General features: G+C 47.9%; 2 protein-coding genes across 2 annotated transcripts in view; both read left to right on the top strand.

Moving 5' to 3' along the window:
• Nucleotides 1-1,369: 1,369 nt before the first annotated feature.
• On the top strand, nt 1,370-16,547 carry Znf112 (zinc finger protein 112). Its single transcript, XM_032894246.1, has 6 exons — nt 1,370-1,527; nt 8,652-8,700; nt 10,697-10,823; nt 12,395-12,490; nt 13,466-15,928; nt 16,084-16,547. Exons 2-5 carry the CDS (start codon nt 8,686-8,688, stop codon nt 15,925-15,927), a joined length of 2,700 nt encoding a protein of 899 aa, XP_032750137.1. The 5' UTR covers nt 1,370-1,527; nt 8,652-8,685; the 3' UTR covers nt 15,928; nt 16,084-16,547.
• LOC116892497 (zinc finger protein 235-like) overlaps nt 10,805-17,179 on the top strand; it is a 22,006-nt gene continuing 15,631 nt past the window's right edge. The window contains exon 1 of the mRNA XM_032894243.1: nt 10,805-10,823. The gene's annotated coding sequence lies outside the window, so the exon portion shown is untranslated. The remainder of the gene's footprint in view (nt 10,824-17,179) is intronic.

Genomic DNA, 17,179 nt, shown 5'->3' with positions numbered 1-17,179 from the left:
GGTCTCAGCATTAGGAAAATTGAGAACCACTGCCTTAGAGAGTCTTCTGACAGAATTAACTAGAGAATGTAGTGTACCTGGCAGTGAGAGACATTCTGAACTGGGCTCTGTCTAGAGCAGCATCAGGCTGAAGGCAGAAGGCAGATCTCAGAACCTGGTCAGATAAGAGAACAGCAAAGGTTCTCCACACTCTGGCTTTGTTGAAGACTTGAAAGTCTGGGAGATAACAGACCCTTTATTGCCCATCCCCCTAATTTATAGATACAACCAATGTTAGAAAGAAGTACTTATGTTGGACTGGTTTGCTTGGCTTGTGGTTATTTTTTTGATTCAGAATCTCCTTGTAGCCATGGGTGGTCTGGAACTCACCATATAGACCAGGTTGGATTTGAATTCAAAAGGCCTGCCTGCCTCAGCCTTCCAAGTGCTGGGCTTAAAGGTGTGTGTCACAACATCGGCTTAAGTGTATGGATTTCAGTGGGCACTTGAAGGAGCCATGCTGGTATAAATTAATATGAAGCCAAAATGGCTACAAGTTAGACCCCTGAACTTCATGGTTTGGTTGAGCAATGGAAATTCTTTAGTAAACTCAGAAAATATGTGGCAGTGGAATGGATGAAAGTTTAAAGACTTTTTGAAGGATTTGAGTGGGGTGTGTGCCCATGTGCCTCTGTTTTGGCCTACTTGGCCCTGTTGAATAGATCAGTAGCCCATATGTCTTACCACACTGGGTGGTGGTTGATGGTCTCAAGAGTTATACTGTAAAATAGATTATTAAACAAGCGGTTGAGTAATTTCTATCGTCTGCTAAATAGCTTCGTTTCGGACTGGTGAGATGGCTCAGCATGGGGGTGACTGGGTGGGGGTTAGATATGTTGAGTTTGCTCTAGTGTCATCTTTGAAAAGCTTTTCTTTTACAAGATTACAAAGAGGGTGGAGGTTGGGAAGCTGACGGTGACTAGTGATTAGTAGAATCAATTCAGTCGGAGAATCCTCAAATTGAGGACTATGCAAATGATTTCTAAGGGAAGTCCACTGAGCCCTGCAGATCCCAGGAACTGTAGCCTAGAAGGCCCACGCAGTCCCTGACGCGATCTAGAAAAGCGCCGTTTAACAATCTTCCACAGAGAGCAGGGAAAGCTTCGTGGTTGGAAGATTTTTGGCTTCGGGTACGCTAAGGACGCTGTTCTGGACTTTCAAAGTTTGAGATCCAATCCAGTTTCCTTACTCCATGGCATTTCCGCTCTGGGAAGGCGGAGGGACTCTGAGAATTCTGGGAAATGTAGTTCATGACCCTGCCATACCCGGGAAAATAGGATAACTTCCGCCGCAGGAGGTTGAGAGGCCACCCTATTCCGGTTGGGGGATGTGGGAACTGTAGTTTGTATAAGAATAACTTTCTCAGCAGGAGATTATGTCCTCCTTTCTCCCTTCGGAAATTCTGGGAAGTGTAGTCCGGGCTGCTAATGAGGGAAGAGTCACTTCCGCCCCAGGTGTGCGAGGCCTTGTCCTGTTCCTTTCAGAAAGGTGAGCCCTCCCCTTTACTGACCCCTCCCGAGTCTGTGCGATCCGTTTCAGGTTTCCATGTGCGATAGCCACTAAGTGTGTATCCTGGGTAAGGAAATCTGCCTCTGAAAGGCAGAAGGCGACCTTTGAAAGAGCCTGTTCAAGCGTGCTGCGACTGCACACACTGACTGAGGTTTAGCCAGGGGCTGTCAGTCACCTGGATGGAGGATCTGCTGGGTGCTGTGCACCCCCAGCCGCCTTCCTAGCCCCAGTCAGCGATGCCACCTCCCAGCAGTGGAGTTCAGATTGTCCATCTCTGCCTCCGTTTCTTCCTTCACTCCTTGGTACCTAGCTAAGAGTGATCTAGAGTTTCCTGCAAGGCTCAAAACAGCTGACGCGTGGTAGATGGGACATTTGCAATCAGTACTTTCCAAATTCCAGAGAAGCTGGAAGCTTTAGTGTTGCTCTCAGAACTCCTGCTGTAGGGTCTCTTGACGCAGCCTGTCCCCATTATCAAAACCCTTAATGACATTTTTGTCGTTGAGACAATCGTTTCCAGCTGTTGTGTGCAATGTCCACTGTGCCTTATGGGGGCGGGGAGGGGGGGGTTGCTGAAGTTCGATTTCTCCCAGAATCTTGTCTTCTTAATCCTTTATTTGAAAAGTGCTGCAGGGAAAAGGGGTAGCAGAGAACGTGGTGGTGGTGCAGTAGTTTGAATGAGAAGCATCCCTGTAGTGTCTGGCCTTCGGATGCTAGGTCCACAGTTTAGAGGGCGGGGTGCTGTTTCTGGAGGTGGTGCGGCCTTCCTGGAGGAAGTACGTCATGGGGGCGGGGTCAGGCCCTTAGGCGTTTACTCGCTCTGCTCTGTGCTTCAGGTGGCCTGTGGTAGCTTTCAGTTTCTGTCTCCCGTTGACGAGCCTGCCACCTGCTATGCTGTCCCTACCATTAAGGAACTGAAAGACAAAATAAATGCTTTCTCCCACAAGATGCCTTCCTTATTCATGGTGTTTTGTCACAGCAACAGAAAAGTAACTAGTACACACATTGATAGAGCTTAGCATCCTTCCGTCAATCCTTCGTACCCTCTCTTCTGAGGAGTGAGGTTCCCTTTACTCATTGACAGAGCCAGTTACTGAAGCTACCCTCGTTTTTTTAAAATAAGTTCTGGACGGGATGGAGAAATGCTTAGACATAAGCAGTAAGGACGCCATTTAACACTAAATGCTGAAAGGTTTTTGTACAAATTAATAAATATAACTCTTATAAGAGCTTTATTGGAGTGCAGTCATCATTATTTAATTTACTTATTTTTATCACATCTATTTAAGGAAAAAGTAAAATTTGTTTTTTAAAACATAGGCTAAAAATTTACTGAATGTACCAAAAAAATATAAAAGTATTATCATTACATCCTGTGTTCCTAGGTAATTATATTTCTTCTTTATAGTCTAAATTACTTTTTTAATCGGATACACTACAGAGTCATTTCTACGATCTTTTTAAAAAATATTTTATTTATTTAATGTATATGAGTACATTGAAGCTGTCTTGAGGTACACCAGAATCTGTTACAGATGGTTGTGAGCCACCGTGTGGTTGCTGGGATTTGAACTCAGGACCTGTGGAAGAGCAGTCAGTGCTCTTAACCACTGAGCCATCTCTCCAGCCCCATCTCTACAATCCTGTCTGTACTAGGCATACTGACATGTCTCAGCCTGCAAAAGCACTTGCCACCAAGCCTGCCGTCCTGAGTTTGATCCTCAGGACTCTCATGGTGGAAGAAGAGAATTTCTATAGATGCGCACACCCTCAAACAAATAGACGCTTCTTTAAAAAGTGGAATTGGGGATGGAGATGGTTAAAAATCAACACTGTTTCTGCTCTTGCAGAGGCCCCAGCTTCAGGTCCCAGAACCCAGAGGTGACTTGTAACCACCTGTAACTCCAGTTTCCAGGGACTCACTGGCCTCTGAGGACACTGATTGCCTGTGGTTGCAGATAGACAAGCAGGCAGACACATAATAGTAAATAAAAATTAAAATATAAAGGGCAATGTTGAAGTCCTCAACCCGTATATTAAAACAAACAAACAAAAACAAAACAAAAATGAAACATGTGCCCAGCCCTAGGTTTAACCCCTAGCCCTGTGTGAGAGAAAAAGCATACAATGTATATCTTTCTTGATAGAGATTTTGTCAGTTGTAGCAGGGCACCCCACGCCAAGGCGTCTGGATTTCACAAGCAGTATTGGAATGGTCGTATTAAACATGCTGTGGGGGGCTGGAGAGATGGCTCAGCAGGTAAACTTCAATCGCTGGGAGCCACGTGGTGAAAGGAGAGACCCAACTCCCACAATTGCCCGCTGACTTCCACACACAGGTGGTACTTACTGTGCACGTGGCCACATAGTAAGTAAATAAAATTTTAGCTGGGTAATGGTGGTGCACACCTCTAATTCCAGCACTCAGGAAGCAGAGGCAGGTAGATTTCTGAGTTTGAAGCCAGCCTGGTCTACAGAGAAAGTTCCAGGATAGCCAGGGCTACACAGAAAAACCCTGTTAAAAAAAAAAAAAAAAAAAAAAAAATAGAACAAGGCCTGGAGAGATGGCTCAGTGGTTAAGAGCACTGACGGCTCTTCCAGAGGTCCTGAGTTCAATTCCCAGCAACCACATGGGGGCTCACAACCATCTGGCATGGGATCTGATGTCCTCTTCTTTTTTTTTTTTTTTAATTTTTTTTTTTAAGGAAAGACATTCTTGTAAAGATTTATTTATTTATTTTGTATATGAGTACATTGTAGCTATCTTCAGACACACCAGAAGAGGGCATCGGATTCCATTACAGATGGTTGTGAGCCACCATTTGGTTGCTGGGATTTGAACTCAGGACCTCTGGAAGAGCAGTCGGTGCTCTTAACCACTGAGCCATCTCTCCAGCCCCCCCCCTTTTTTTTTCCATTTTTTTGGAGCTGGGACCGAACCCAGGGCCTTGTGCTTGCTAGGCAAGCGCTCTACCACTGAGCTAAATCCTCAACCCCCCGATGCCCTCTTCTGGCGTGTGTCTGAGAACAACAACAGTGTGCTCACCTACATAAAATGAATTTAAAAAAGATTTGGAAAAAAAATAGAACAAAAAACTTTTTCGATTTTAACAAACTAAAATAAACACTGTGAAAAATTAGACATACTTGATACAATTCACGATGGACCGCCAAGAAGAAACAGAAATCCTGGAGCTAGAGTGAGAAGCTAAGAGATAGAATGAATGAAATAGTAAAAATAAATAAATACATAATAAACAGCCTAGGAGAAGGCAGTCAGGGAGGACCGAGAATACAATGCATTCTCTTTAGGTTCGTTGTTTGTGATGGGCGGAGTTTACTGGTGTCTCCGATGCTGATCTCAGATCGGTCTCTCATCTAAGCCGCAGGGTTTAGGGAATAGGAGCAGTCTAGAGTTCCCATCATGCCTCTTGCCTTGTGCAGGGATGGGCAGAAAGGAATTAGCATCACCTGCTTGTGTGGGTGTGCCCTGCAACAGGAACCTTTGCCTCAAATCTATCCAACTTCTTTGAAAATGGCTATGAAAGAAGTGCCCCTCTATCCCTGCCCCCAGGCAGCTTTGGTGGGATGCTAGAAAATGTAGCCTTTTTAGGTGATGTGTATGGATTTATAGCCACTAATCTAAATAAACACACTGTTCAGAGACAAATGAAGCCTGGTGTGTAGACTGTTAACTCGAGCGGCGACGAGAGAGGTCAGCCTCAGCATGTTTGATGTTTATTACGTGCAGCTCCTATTCTCTAACACTTTTGGTCCATGCCCTGGTTTCTCCTTCCAAATCAGACTGGATTTTTGTGTGCATATCTGTGCAGTGCATGCATATGTATTTTGGGGGCAAACACCCACGCAAGTGCAGAGACGGGAGCAGGAGGAGGACATCAGATGTCCTTCTCTATCACTGCTTAATTCTCTTGAGACAGTCTCTCACTGAACTTGAAGCTAGGCCAGTGTCCTGCAAGCCCCAGCAGTCTTCCCGTCTGCACCTCCCATAGGCACACAGTCAGGGAGTTCTCTTCACATGGATGCCGAGGACTAAGCTCATGTACTTAGGCTTGGGCAGCAAGCCCTCTGAATACTGAGCTGTCTCCCCAGCCATTTTGTTATTTTGTTATGCTGGAGGTAGAACTCAATGCCTCGATTACTAAGCCGCTTCACCAGCCCCTCACTGGTGGGTTCTGTATATTGGCTCTGTCACTGAACATTGTGTGACACTTCCTGGGGGAGACATGACCAAATATCTACTCATCCCAGGTAGGGAACCAGTGACAACCCAAAAAGTCCAACATGGTGAAGCAGTGGGTTTATTGGGGTTAGTCACAGGAGTGTGGGTGAGGGGTGACTTACAGTAGGAGCAGAAATTAGTCAAAGACAGTCACATCTCTAAAGCCCACCCCAGCATGGGTGACAGCTCACGAAACTGGGAGCCTGGAGCACACCACACAGCCTGTGGGCAGACCAACAGGTTAGAGAGCGTCCTTTTCAGGTTATAACTTTAATTTTCTTTAAAGTCTACTTTTAATGATGGTTCTTAAATGCTTTAACCTCCCTTGTAGCCCACCACTCACCAGAGGTAGTGAGAAAGAAAGGATACAGGGGAAGTGGACCTGTTTAGAAAGGTTCTTTAGAGCATCTCCCATCTGTGTTTGGAAATCAGAAATTCAGTTCACAGGTCAGCAGCGGCAGCTTGATCCACTCACAAACACTCGGAGGATACACCCGCAGTCTAGTTCTGTGGAGTTGGGACAGCCAACAGGAATCAGCAGTGGTGGCATTACCTTGCAGAGGAAGCCAGGCCTCAGTCTCAGCTCAAGTTAGCAGGAGGGGACCAGGAGGGACACCAGGAGAAGTTCTCGGCTGTGTCTTTCTCAGGGAAGCGAAGATCAACGAAGACCCACAAGTGTTGCACAGCAGGCTCTGTAAGCAAGCCAAACAGCTTCTGTCACTGTCCATCGAGTCCTGTTTATACCCTCTAAACATCACATGTCCTCCATGGGTCTTGGCTCAGCATGTGAATCTGTCTCAGCTGACCTCACTCTGCCAATCAGCCAGAGTCTGTGGAAATGGCAAGAAACTGCTGCACACAACCAGAAATTTTTTGGTGCATTTCTCTCTATGGAGTCCCAACAAATGTAACTCAACTATGCAAAGTAAGGCAGACCAATACTTGTGTCCTTTCACATGCTTCCTTTAGCAGACACATCTTTTCTCCTGTGTCTGCTTCAGCTAAATGTTCCCTCACAAATCTGCCTTTGTCTTTCTCCCGTGTCCACTCCTTTACGTGTTTGCCCCAGCAAAACACCTTCCAAGACAACTGACTCTCCAAAGAACCTTTAAGTTTACATTTCACCAGGTAGTTCAGTGAAGTCTGCTCAAGCTAATCTCTGCTTCTGGGACCTCAGATGTGATGTGAACCTCTTCTATTCCTTACTGCTTATAATAGTCTGGGAAGGGAAGGTCTAGTGAATCTGGTCAGTTTCAGGGATTTCCTGACACTTTTGAGTTGTGTTAGATGGTAAAACCATGCCAGGAAGTTTGGTAAGGTAGAGCAGGTTGAGACCCAGAGATCCAGTGGGCACACATCTGAGACTTAGGGGATTCTCTGTCCCCTGCCAGATTCCTGGCCTAGAACATATGCCATGTTCCTCACGAAAAAGAAATGTGTTCTATGAACATGTAGGCCCAAAACAGAGTTCTCCATGCTAATGAGGTACCTAGAGTCCTAGAGGGCTTAGCCAATAAGCTTCGTTTCCCAGACATTCCTCCCTGCAAAAAGTATTTAATCTCAGGCTCACCCTGAGAAGTGGTTATGGTACATTATGCACCCATTTTCCGCCACGAACGACCAATAAACTGTTTAGAACCATGGACAGTCTCTTTCATCAAGATCTCCATGGGGAGCTATGGGGAAGGCATTTGACTACAGAGCTGCAGTGCTCCCAGATACAGTGGCTACCAAGCCTGCCTCCACCAAGCTAAGGACAATCACTGCTAGGACAAGCTGGACCCAGTAGCACCTGAATGTCCAAGAGTTTGAGAACCCACAGGCCTGGGGACCCCCGAACCCAGTTTCTGCTTTGCACAGCAGTGGAGCAGACTCGGACCCACAAGTTATTTACTTCCTAGATTTTAGTAAGCTTCCCTGAAGGATTAAATGTTTTACCTCTCCTTAGAGCATGCTCTATGTCAGGAGGATCTCTGCAGGGTGGGATGTTTTATCTTGAAGATATTGCCACATAACACTGAGCCACACCCCCAGCCTCTCCTGGGATGGGAGTGGGAGGATTCTAGGCAGGGGCTCTACCACTGAATCACACTGCCCTCAGCCCCCTCAGTGGGAGATTCAATGCATACTCTTCCATGCAGGGAAATTCTGTGATGCAAAGTAGAATCCACTTCCCGTCAGTCATGGGGACATTGAGAGGTTTTGTTCCTTACTGAAGCTGTCTACCCCTGGAGCACAAAAATCCCAGCAGCCCTTAACACTGAGCGCTAGCACTGTTACAGTCATTTTGCAGAAGACAGAATTGAAGTGTTAGAAGTTCGTGAACTGAGCACACAATAACACCAAACTCCTCTAAAAATAAATTAGTAACATTTATTTCGTGTGTGTGTGTGTGTGTGTGTGTGTGTGTGTGTGTGTGTGTGTAAGCGCACATCAGAGGACGACCTGCAGAAGCCAGTTCTCTCCTTCCATGTGTGTCCTGGGGATTAAACTCAGGTCATCAGGCTTGGCAGCAAACATCCTTACCTGCTGAGCCATCACAGCCCAGCCCCAGATTCTGAGCAAAGGCATTTTGTCCCTTGCTGTTACTTGGAACCAATGTATTTCTCCAGCCTCCTTCACCACATTTCCCAGGACAAGAGTGAACACCCGGGGAGATGGCCAGCATGTACTAAAGGCAGCTGGGAAGTCTGGTTCTGCTTATAGCCTGGGGCGGGACATCCTGGGATGCCTAGAATGTGGTGCGCATGCTCCAGTGGGCAGCGTGTGCATAAATAAGGCTGCTTGCAGAGCGGAGAGGCAGCTTGATTTCACTGTGTTTTCCCTCTCTCATGGTGTCTATCACGCTGTCCTGCCTCCCCAGGTCTCCATCGTTTCCTAGATAAAAGGAGGAGAAAATGACCAAATTGCAGGTGAGTTGATTTTCATATGTGCGGTTACGTTCCCCTCATGTCTCAGAGTGGGCACACTGTTCCCCAGTAAGGAATGGCAGCAGGTACGGGCTGCGTATGTATCAGGCACAAAGAAAAGTCTTCTTTTGTTTATTTTAAAATCTATTTGTTTATTCATGGGGGGGGCACTCATGCCACGGTCATGCCTGCCAAAGTTAGAAGACAACTTCCGGGAGCCTAGTCCCTGGCTTCCACCATGTTGGTTCTGGGATTGAACACAGGTAGCCAGGCTGAGGGCGAGTAAGTGCCTTTACCTGCCAAGCTGCCTCCAAGGCTCCTTTCTGTTCAGTTTGAGTCGCTCCCTTTTGTGGGGGGTTAGGTTAATATCCCTTCCTTCCTTCCTTCCTTCCTTCCTTCCTTCCTTCCTTCCTTCCTTCCTTTTCTTTTTGAACTAAGATCTCACCATGTAGCCTGGGCTAGACAGACACATCATTTTTATTTTGTAAATGAACAGTGTAAAAGAGAAAAGAAGTTTAAAAACTACACATATCACCACCTTGCTTACAGTACCCCCCCCCCCGGTCATTTAAAGCCACATTCCTGGCTACATTTGCTGTGGCACGACATGAAATTCGACATTGTTTCCAGTTAGAATAGTGTGTGTTTAAAATCTTCCGATGTTGTCAGTGAACTGTGATGACCCCACCCACTGTATTAAATTATTCCCCCCCACAAACTTACAAATTCCCGAGGTATCCGGCAGGTTGTTGTTCCACCTATGGAGAAACTTGACTCAAAAAACAGTTTTGGGGTTGCGTAGCCCAGGGCACAGCACTCACCTGGATTTGGGAAAACCCCAATGTCCGTCCTTAGCTACACAGGAAGGAAAATGAAACCATGAAAGACAGTCTGGGAAATCATCACTGAGTGTAACCTTCTAAAGACTCAAGGCTGTGTGTCTGAATACACACACACACACACACACACACACACACATGCATGCATACATACATGCATGCATACATACATGCATGATACATACATTCATACACATGAACACATACACATGCATACACACATGCATGCACACAGATACACATACATGTGCACACATATCCATATATACCTTATGTCTACAGCCATTAGGTGACAGTTGAAATACTGTATTGTCCTTCTATTTTATTTTAAGGATTATATATTTTTATTTTGTGTATATGAGTGTCTTGCCTGCATGTGCAACATGTGTGTGCCTGGTGGTATCCATGGAGGCTAGAGAGGGCATCAGATCCCCGGAACTGGAGTTGCAGATGGTTCTGAGCCACCTTGTGCTTTCTAGGAACCAAATCTGGGTCCTCTGTGAGAACAGACAGTGCTCCTGCACAGGTATGGACATACACACATGCACACTCACAGACAGTGTACATCCACGTGCATGCATGCCTTAGTTGGGGTTTTACTGCTGCGAACAGACACCATGACCAAGGCAACTCTTATAAAGGACAACATTTAGTTGGGGCTGGCTTACAGGCTCAGGCGTTCAGTCCATTATCATCAAGGCGGGAGCATGGCAGCATCCAGGCAGGCATAGTGCAGAGGATCTGAGAGTTCTACATCTTCATCTGAAAGCTGCTAGCAGAAGACTGACTTCCAAGCAGCTAGGAGAAGGCTCTTAAAGCTCACAGCCATGGATACAGTTGCTAATAGTGCAACTCCCTGGGCCGAGTATATACAAACCATCACAATATGCCACCCACACATGTATGTGCACCCACACATATACAACACACACACGCACACACACACACACACACACACACACACACACACACACACACACACAGAGATTTCCTTTTGCTGTTTGGCCTTCATGGTGGGTGGATCTAGCCAAGTAAGGGACAGGAAGAGGCAAGAAATTCAACCCGAGAGGCTCTCAGTTCCACACAGCTTCTCTCTTCACGTCTCTCCAGCACCGTGTCTTCTGTAGTCACAGCCTACATACATGTGTTTGGTGACACAGGAGATGGTGACCTTCAGGGACGTGGCCGTGGTCTTCAGCGAGGAGGAGCTGGGGCTGCTGGATGCTGCCCAGAGGAAGCTGTACCGAGAGGTGATGCTGGAGAACTTCAGGACGCTGCTCTCAGTGGGTAAGAAATGGGGGTGGGGAGAGCCTGAGGACACTTGAAGTTATTCTCTATGCTTGGCTCTCTGACTGGAAGCACAGAGGTTTCTCCTGGCTCCTTCCAGGCAAAAGTCTGTCTTTTGAGCTGTGTATGGGAGTCCTGTTTGGTTTTTTATTTTTATTTTTGCCAGCTTCACAAACAAGCTAGAGTTGTCTGGGGAGGGGACCCTCATTTGAGAGAACACCCCCATCAGAATGACTGGCCTGTAGGCTAGCCCAGGTGGCACTTTCTTGATTAGTTATTGCTATGAAAGGACCCCGCCCACGGTGGGCAGTGCCACCCCTGAGCCACTCCTGTGAGGTGCATAAGAAAGCAGGCTGAGCAAGTCATACAGAGAAACCAGTAAGCAGCACCCTCCATGCCTCTGCCTCAGTTCCTCCCTCCAGGTTCCTGCCATGAGCTCCTGCCCTGGCTTCCCTTCATGATGGTCTATAAGCTGGGAGATGAAGTAAACCCTTTCTTCCCCAAGTAGTCATGGTATTTATTGTGACCACAGGAAGCAAACTAGGAGGGTGGGCACCCTGAGCCCTTCAGCACTGCTTTATGGAAACCCATTCAGCATGTTGCCCCAGCTTGCTTTGTTGTATAGAGTGGACGGCAGTGACCATTTCTTACTCTGATTCTCTAGGAGTTATTTTAAAAATATATTTAGTGTGTGTTGCAGTTAGGGTTTTATTGCTGTGAGCAGACACCAAGACCAAGGCAACTCTTATAAAGGACAGCATTGAATTGGGGCTGGCTTACAGGTTCAGAGGTTCAGTCCATCATCATCATGGAGGGAAGCATGGCAGTGTCCAGGCAGGCATGGTGCGGGAGGAGCTGAGAGTTCTACATCTTGATCTGAAGGCATCGAGGAGAAGACATCCTCAGGCAGCTAGGAAAAAGCTCTCCAAGCCCATCCCCACAGCAACACACTTCCTCCAACAAGGCCACGCCTACTGCAAGGCCACGCCTCCTAATAGTGCTACTCCCGGGCCAAGCATATTCAAACCACCACCGTGTGTGTGTGTGTGTGTGTGTGTGTGTGTGTGTGTGTGTGTGTGTGTGTGTGTGTGTGTAGCCTTGCATGTGTGCCATGTGAATGCAGGTGCCCACAGAGGCCAGAGAGCGCATCAGACTTCCTAGAACTGGAGTTCTAGGTAGTTGTGAACCACCATGTGGTTCTGGGAATCAAACGCTGAGTCCTCTGGAAGGGCAGCCAGTGCTTTGAATTGCTGAGCCGTCTCTCCAGCTCTGGAGACCTTTTCCTTCCTTCTTTCCTTCCTTCCTTCTTCCCTCCCTCCCTCCCTTCCTCCTTTCCTTTCGTTTTTCTTTTTGTTTGTTTGTTTTTGTTTCTTGGAGTCAGGGTCTCACATTGCCCAGGCTAGACCATCTCAGACTCACTGTACTGAGGGTGACCTTGAACCTCTGATCTGCTGTCCTTTCCCTCCAAATGCAGGTACGACAGACATACACCTCCATACCCAGCCTTTTTTTTTTTTTAATCTCATTTTGACAAGGTAGACATCAAACGCCTGCTTTTCTTTTTTCACCAGCACATCAGCCTTTCAGTCCGGGTCTGATAGCCCAGCTGGAGAATGACCAGAAACTCTGGATGGTGGCGGCCGACGCCCAAGCGGGTGGGCTCTCAGGTGAGAGTGGTGCATCGGGGAGAGCGAGGGGGAGGATGTGCCAGCTCCCGCCTTAACGCTCCGCTGCTCCCCACTTCCTAACTACTCCAATGGATTTCAAAGTGCTTAAGCAGGCTGGTCAGAGGGCACCACCCATGTGGCGGAAAGAAGTGAACTGACTCCCCCAAGTTGTCCTCTGACCTCCACTGACATGCTGTGGCTTGAGTACGCGTGCACACACACACACACACACACACACACACACACACACACACACGCGCGCACACAGAGGCACACACAGAGTCATGCACGTGCACACATGCACACGCATACACACACATGTACACACATGTGCACGCACACACATATACAGATACTCACACATGCACACATTCACACATACACACATCTACACGCAATGCATGCACACATACATGCACACACAGAAGCATGCACATGCACACAATTCACACACCTGTACACACGTGCATGCACACTCGTGTACACACATATACAGACACTCACACATGCACACCCCCCCACATGCACACACACAGAGACACACAGGCATGCACATGCACACACACATATACACACATTCACACACACACGTACACACACATGCATGTATACATACATACACACACACACACACACACACAGAAGACAAAAGACACTTTTCTACTTTGGAATATCCCTTTTCTTTTGTCCACTGGATCACCAACAACCCGCGGTAAAGGCACAGTGACATGCATAAAGTTCACTGGATCTTTTGAATGGGGCTATATTTTACGTCCAGATTTTATTATAAAACCTAGAACTTAAGGTACCTAGAGAGCCTCAGTTTTGCGGCTCCTAGGTGCGTATCAGGTGCCTTGAAAGGACCCATAGAAGCATTGTGATATGCCAGTGTCCTGCTGTGAGCAGAGTGCGAAGGGAGGCAGTCTCTCCATAAGGCGTTCACTTGTGCATTTGCCCGGATTCTCCTCCCCATAGGAAGAAGGGGTGGACATACTGTGGAGAACGCTGAAGACACAGAGGAATTAAACTCCCTTTGTCCCGAGGAACTCTCCTGTCAGACCTGGCCATGGGGTCCAGAGTTTATAAAAAGATGCCAAGAGAGTACCAGTGAATCTCGGCGCCGAGGAGGGCCTCCCTGCCTGCTGTGGGCAGGAACGCCCGTTCAGATTTCCAAAGACGGGAATTACGTGTTGCCTCCTGTACATGAAGACTCTGCTTCCATAGAACATCCAGAATTTCCTTCTCGGAGATGCCAGCAGTCATGGGAGGAGCCACATCTCAGCAGGCCCTGTAATTGCCTGTGGAAAGGTCAGCGAACATCATTAAGGTATCACTTCTGTAGGTGTGACAGCGTCGGCTGGTCCTCCTACCACAGTGATGAGGGGCTACATGGCAAAGGAAAAAGCTACTGTTTCCATGACCACAGAGGAGAGACCGTGAAGGCATCATTACTTAATCAGGACTTGATTGAATTAGGGCCAGAGCCCTGCCCATGTACCAAGTATAGAAAATCCTGGGGCCATGACGATAGCCACCACAGCTCTCACACGCATCAGCAGTGCCGCTCAAGAGGGAAGCCCCATACACACAGTCCGTGTGGAGAGGGCTGTGGGAATAGGTCAGCTCTTCGTGGCCATCCAGTTCTTGAGACAGGAGATGAAGGTGCTGTCGGGAGCCCACCTCCTCAGTCACCTCAGAGAGCACATATGGAGCAAGCGCCACACAAGTGCAGCGAGAATGTCCACCATGGTTCCCCTCTCAACACTTGTGGGTGTGCGCACCCAGGCAACACCTCCCAGAAGTGCAGCATCCCGGAGCAAGCTGTCGGTAGTTGTTCCCACCGCAAGAGTACGTTTAGGGCTCATTCTAGAGAAGAACCCAATAGTTATGAGGAGAATGGGAATGTTCCTAATCAGAGTTTACGTCTTCAAGTGAATCGGAAAATCAGTGCCGAAGAGAAACTGTGTCAAGGTGCGGAGTGTAGGAAAGATTTCACACATTGCTCGAACCTGAACATTCCACACAGAGTTCATGTGGAAGAGACTCTGTGTAACCCTGACTGTGGTAACCACTTCAGTCTGCCCCCACATTTTCAGGACTTCCCAGCAGTGCACCCCCGGGGACAACCACACAATCGCACATGCTGTACCAGCTTCGGTCAAACTTTGTTCCTTCAAGGCCATCAGAAATTTCACATTCGAGAGAAGCCCTTTCATAAAGAGGGTGGAAATGGCTGTAACTGGGGTTCCACCCCCAAGGATTGTGAGAAACAGATGCTGCATAAATGCAGCGCCCGTGGGAAGGGCTTCAGTCACACACGGGCTCTTCAAGTTCATCAGAGAATCCACACAGGGGAGAAGCCATTCAAGTGTGGGGAGTGTGGGAAGGGTTTCAGCCGGAGTGCCTACCTTCAAGCCCACCAGAGAGTTCACACCGGAGAGAAACCATACAAGTGTAGGGAGTGTGGGAAGGGGTTCAGCCGGAGTGCATACCTGCAGGGCCACCAGAGAGTTCACACCGGGGAGAAACCGTACAAGTGTGAGGAGTGTGGGAAGGGCTTCAGCCGGAGTTCACACCTGCAGGGCCACCAGAGAGTTCACACCGGAGAGAAACCCTACAAGTGTGAGGAGTGTGGGAAGGGCTTCAGCTGGAGCTTCAATCTTCAGATCCATCAGCGGGTTCACACCGGAGAGAAACCCTATAAATGTGGAGAATGTGGCAAAGGCTTTAGTAAGGCCTCGACTCTCCTGGCTCATGAGAGAATCCACACAGGAGAGAAACCTTACCAGTGTCACGAGTGCGGCAAGAACTTTAGTCAGAAATCCTACCTTCAAAGCCATCAGAGCGTGCACTCTGGAGAGAGACCATATATATGTGAGGTGTGTGGGAAGGGCTTCAGTCAGAGAGCATACCTACAAGGTCACCAGAGAGTCCACACGCGAGTGAAGCCATATAACTGTGAGGTGTGTGGGAAAGGCTTCAGTCAGGGTTCCCGCCTCGAGGCACACCGGAGGGTCCACGCAGGGGGAAAACCATACAAGTGTGAGACGTGCGCAAAGGGCTTCAGCGAGAGCGCCCGCCTCCAGGCGCATCAGAGGATCCACGCAGAAGGGAGAGCCTACAAGTGTGAACTGTGCGGTAAGGGCTTCAGCGGCTATTCCGGTCTCCAAGCCCATCGGCGAGTCCACACGGGGGAGAAGCCATACAAATGCGAGGTGTGTGGGAAGGGCTTCAGTCAGAGATCCAATCTCCAGGCTCATCAGCGTGTGCACACAGGAGAAAAACCTTACACGTGCGATGCGTGTGGTAAGGGTTTCCGTTGGAGCTCGGGCCTCCTGGTCCATCAAAGGGCCCACAGCAATGATAAGTTCTGTAGGAACGGAGAGCTCGGAAGCAGTTATCCGCCTGAGAACCTGTGCAGAAACGAAGGCCTGTAACGCCGTTCTGTTTTGTTTTTTTTTTTGTTTGTTTTTTTTTTTTTTTTTCTTCTTTTTTTTTTTTTTTTGGTTCTTTTTTTCGGAGCTGGGGACCGAACCCAGGGCCTTGTGCTTCCTAGGCAAGCGCCCTACCACTGAGCTAAATCCCCAACCCCTGCCGTTCTGTTTTGTTAATGGAGACCTACTGTTTGTACCCACCATGAACACCGACGGTGGTTGGGAAGGGACACAGCATTGCAAAAAAAGGACTTTACTGAGAGTTTTCAAAACCTCAACAAGCTATGGCCGAGAACCAAGAACTTCCCAACACCACACACTTCAGCGGGGATTAACAAAAGAATGATATCCACTCCACCAGTAGCATTAGCTTGGTCACAGGAGAGCCTGTCCGCCGGCAAGGCTGCCGGGTGTGACTGGAGAGATGGCTCAGCCGTGACAAGCGCTGGCAGTTTTGAAGAGGACCACATGGCAGCTATCTGACACCCTCACGGTGCCCAGACGTACGTGACTTTCCTCTACAGGAAAATAAATGAATAAAACGAAGCCATGCGCCTTCATGACTTAACGCATTCCTTACTCAGTGCTTTTTGCTCCATGAGTAAAAATATGCAAAGACACAACATTTGAAACTCTTACGTTTATTTCAAAACGGATTAGGAGAGATTTTAATATCAGGGCAAATAAATATTTTCAGTATTCAGGAATATTTTTGAAAGCATTTTTTTAAAAGATTTATTCATTTATTATATATAAGTACACTGTAGCTGTCCTCAGACACACCAGAAGGGGGCATCGGATCTCTTTAGGGATGGTTGTGAGCCACCATGTGGTTGCTGGGAATTGAACTCAGGACCTCTGGAAGAGCAGTCAGGGCTCTTAACCACTAAGCCATCTCTCCAGCCCAGTATTCAGGAATATTTTCATCTGCAATACCGCAGTTTGGTTAGCATCCCCTTGCCCTGTCCTAAGCAGACAAGTGCACAATTCCTTCTTCTATAGGGTGTACTCTCTCTCTCTCTCTCTCTCTCTCTCTCTCTCTCTCTCTCTCTCTCTCTCTCTGTGTGTGTGTGTGTGTGTGTGTGTGTGTGTGTTGATGTGTGTCTGCACATGAATGCAGTGCCCATGAATGAAGGGCGGAAGAGCCTTTGGAGTTGTGCTGGGAACCGACCTCTGGTCCCCTAGGGCAGCAAATGCTCTCAATTGCTGAGCTTCTCTCCTCTCACGCATGCATTCGCTGTCAGCCACCACTCCC

The sequence above is a fragment of the Rattus rattus genome, chromosome 2 (assembly GCF_011064425.1).
Source record: "Rattus rattus isolate New Zealand chromosome 2, Rrattus_CSIRO_v1, whole genome shotgun sequence".
In the NCBI taxonomy this organism is placed as follows: Eukaryota; Metazoa; Chordata; class Mammalia; order Rodentia; family Muridae; genus Rattus; species Rattus rattus.
The sequence above is the reverse complement of the archived record's forward strand: the minus strand, read 5'-3'. Positions and strand labels throughout refer to the sequence as shown.

Excerpts from the sequence above, each read along its gene's own strand:
- Znf112 (XM_032894246.1), top strand. Across the intron at positions 10,824-12,394 it reads CAGGACGCTGCTCTCAGTGG|CACATCAGCCTTTCAGTCCG; the intron begins GTAAGAAATGGG and ends TTTTTTCACCAG. Across the intron at positions 12,491-13,465 it reads CCAAGCGGGTGGGCTCTCAG|GAAGAAGGGGTGGACATACT; the intron begins GTGAGAGTGGTG and ends TCCTCCCCATAG.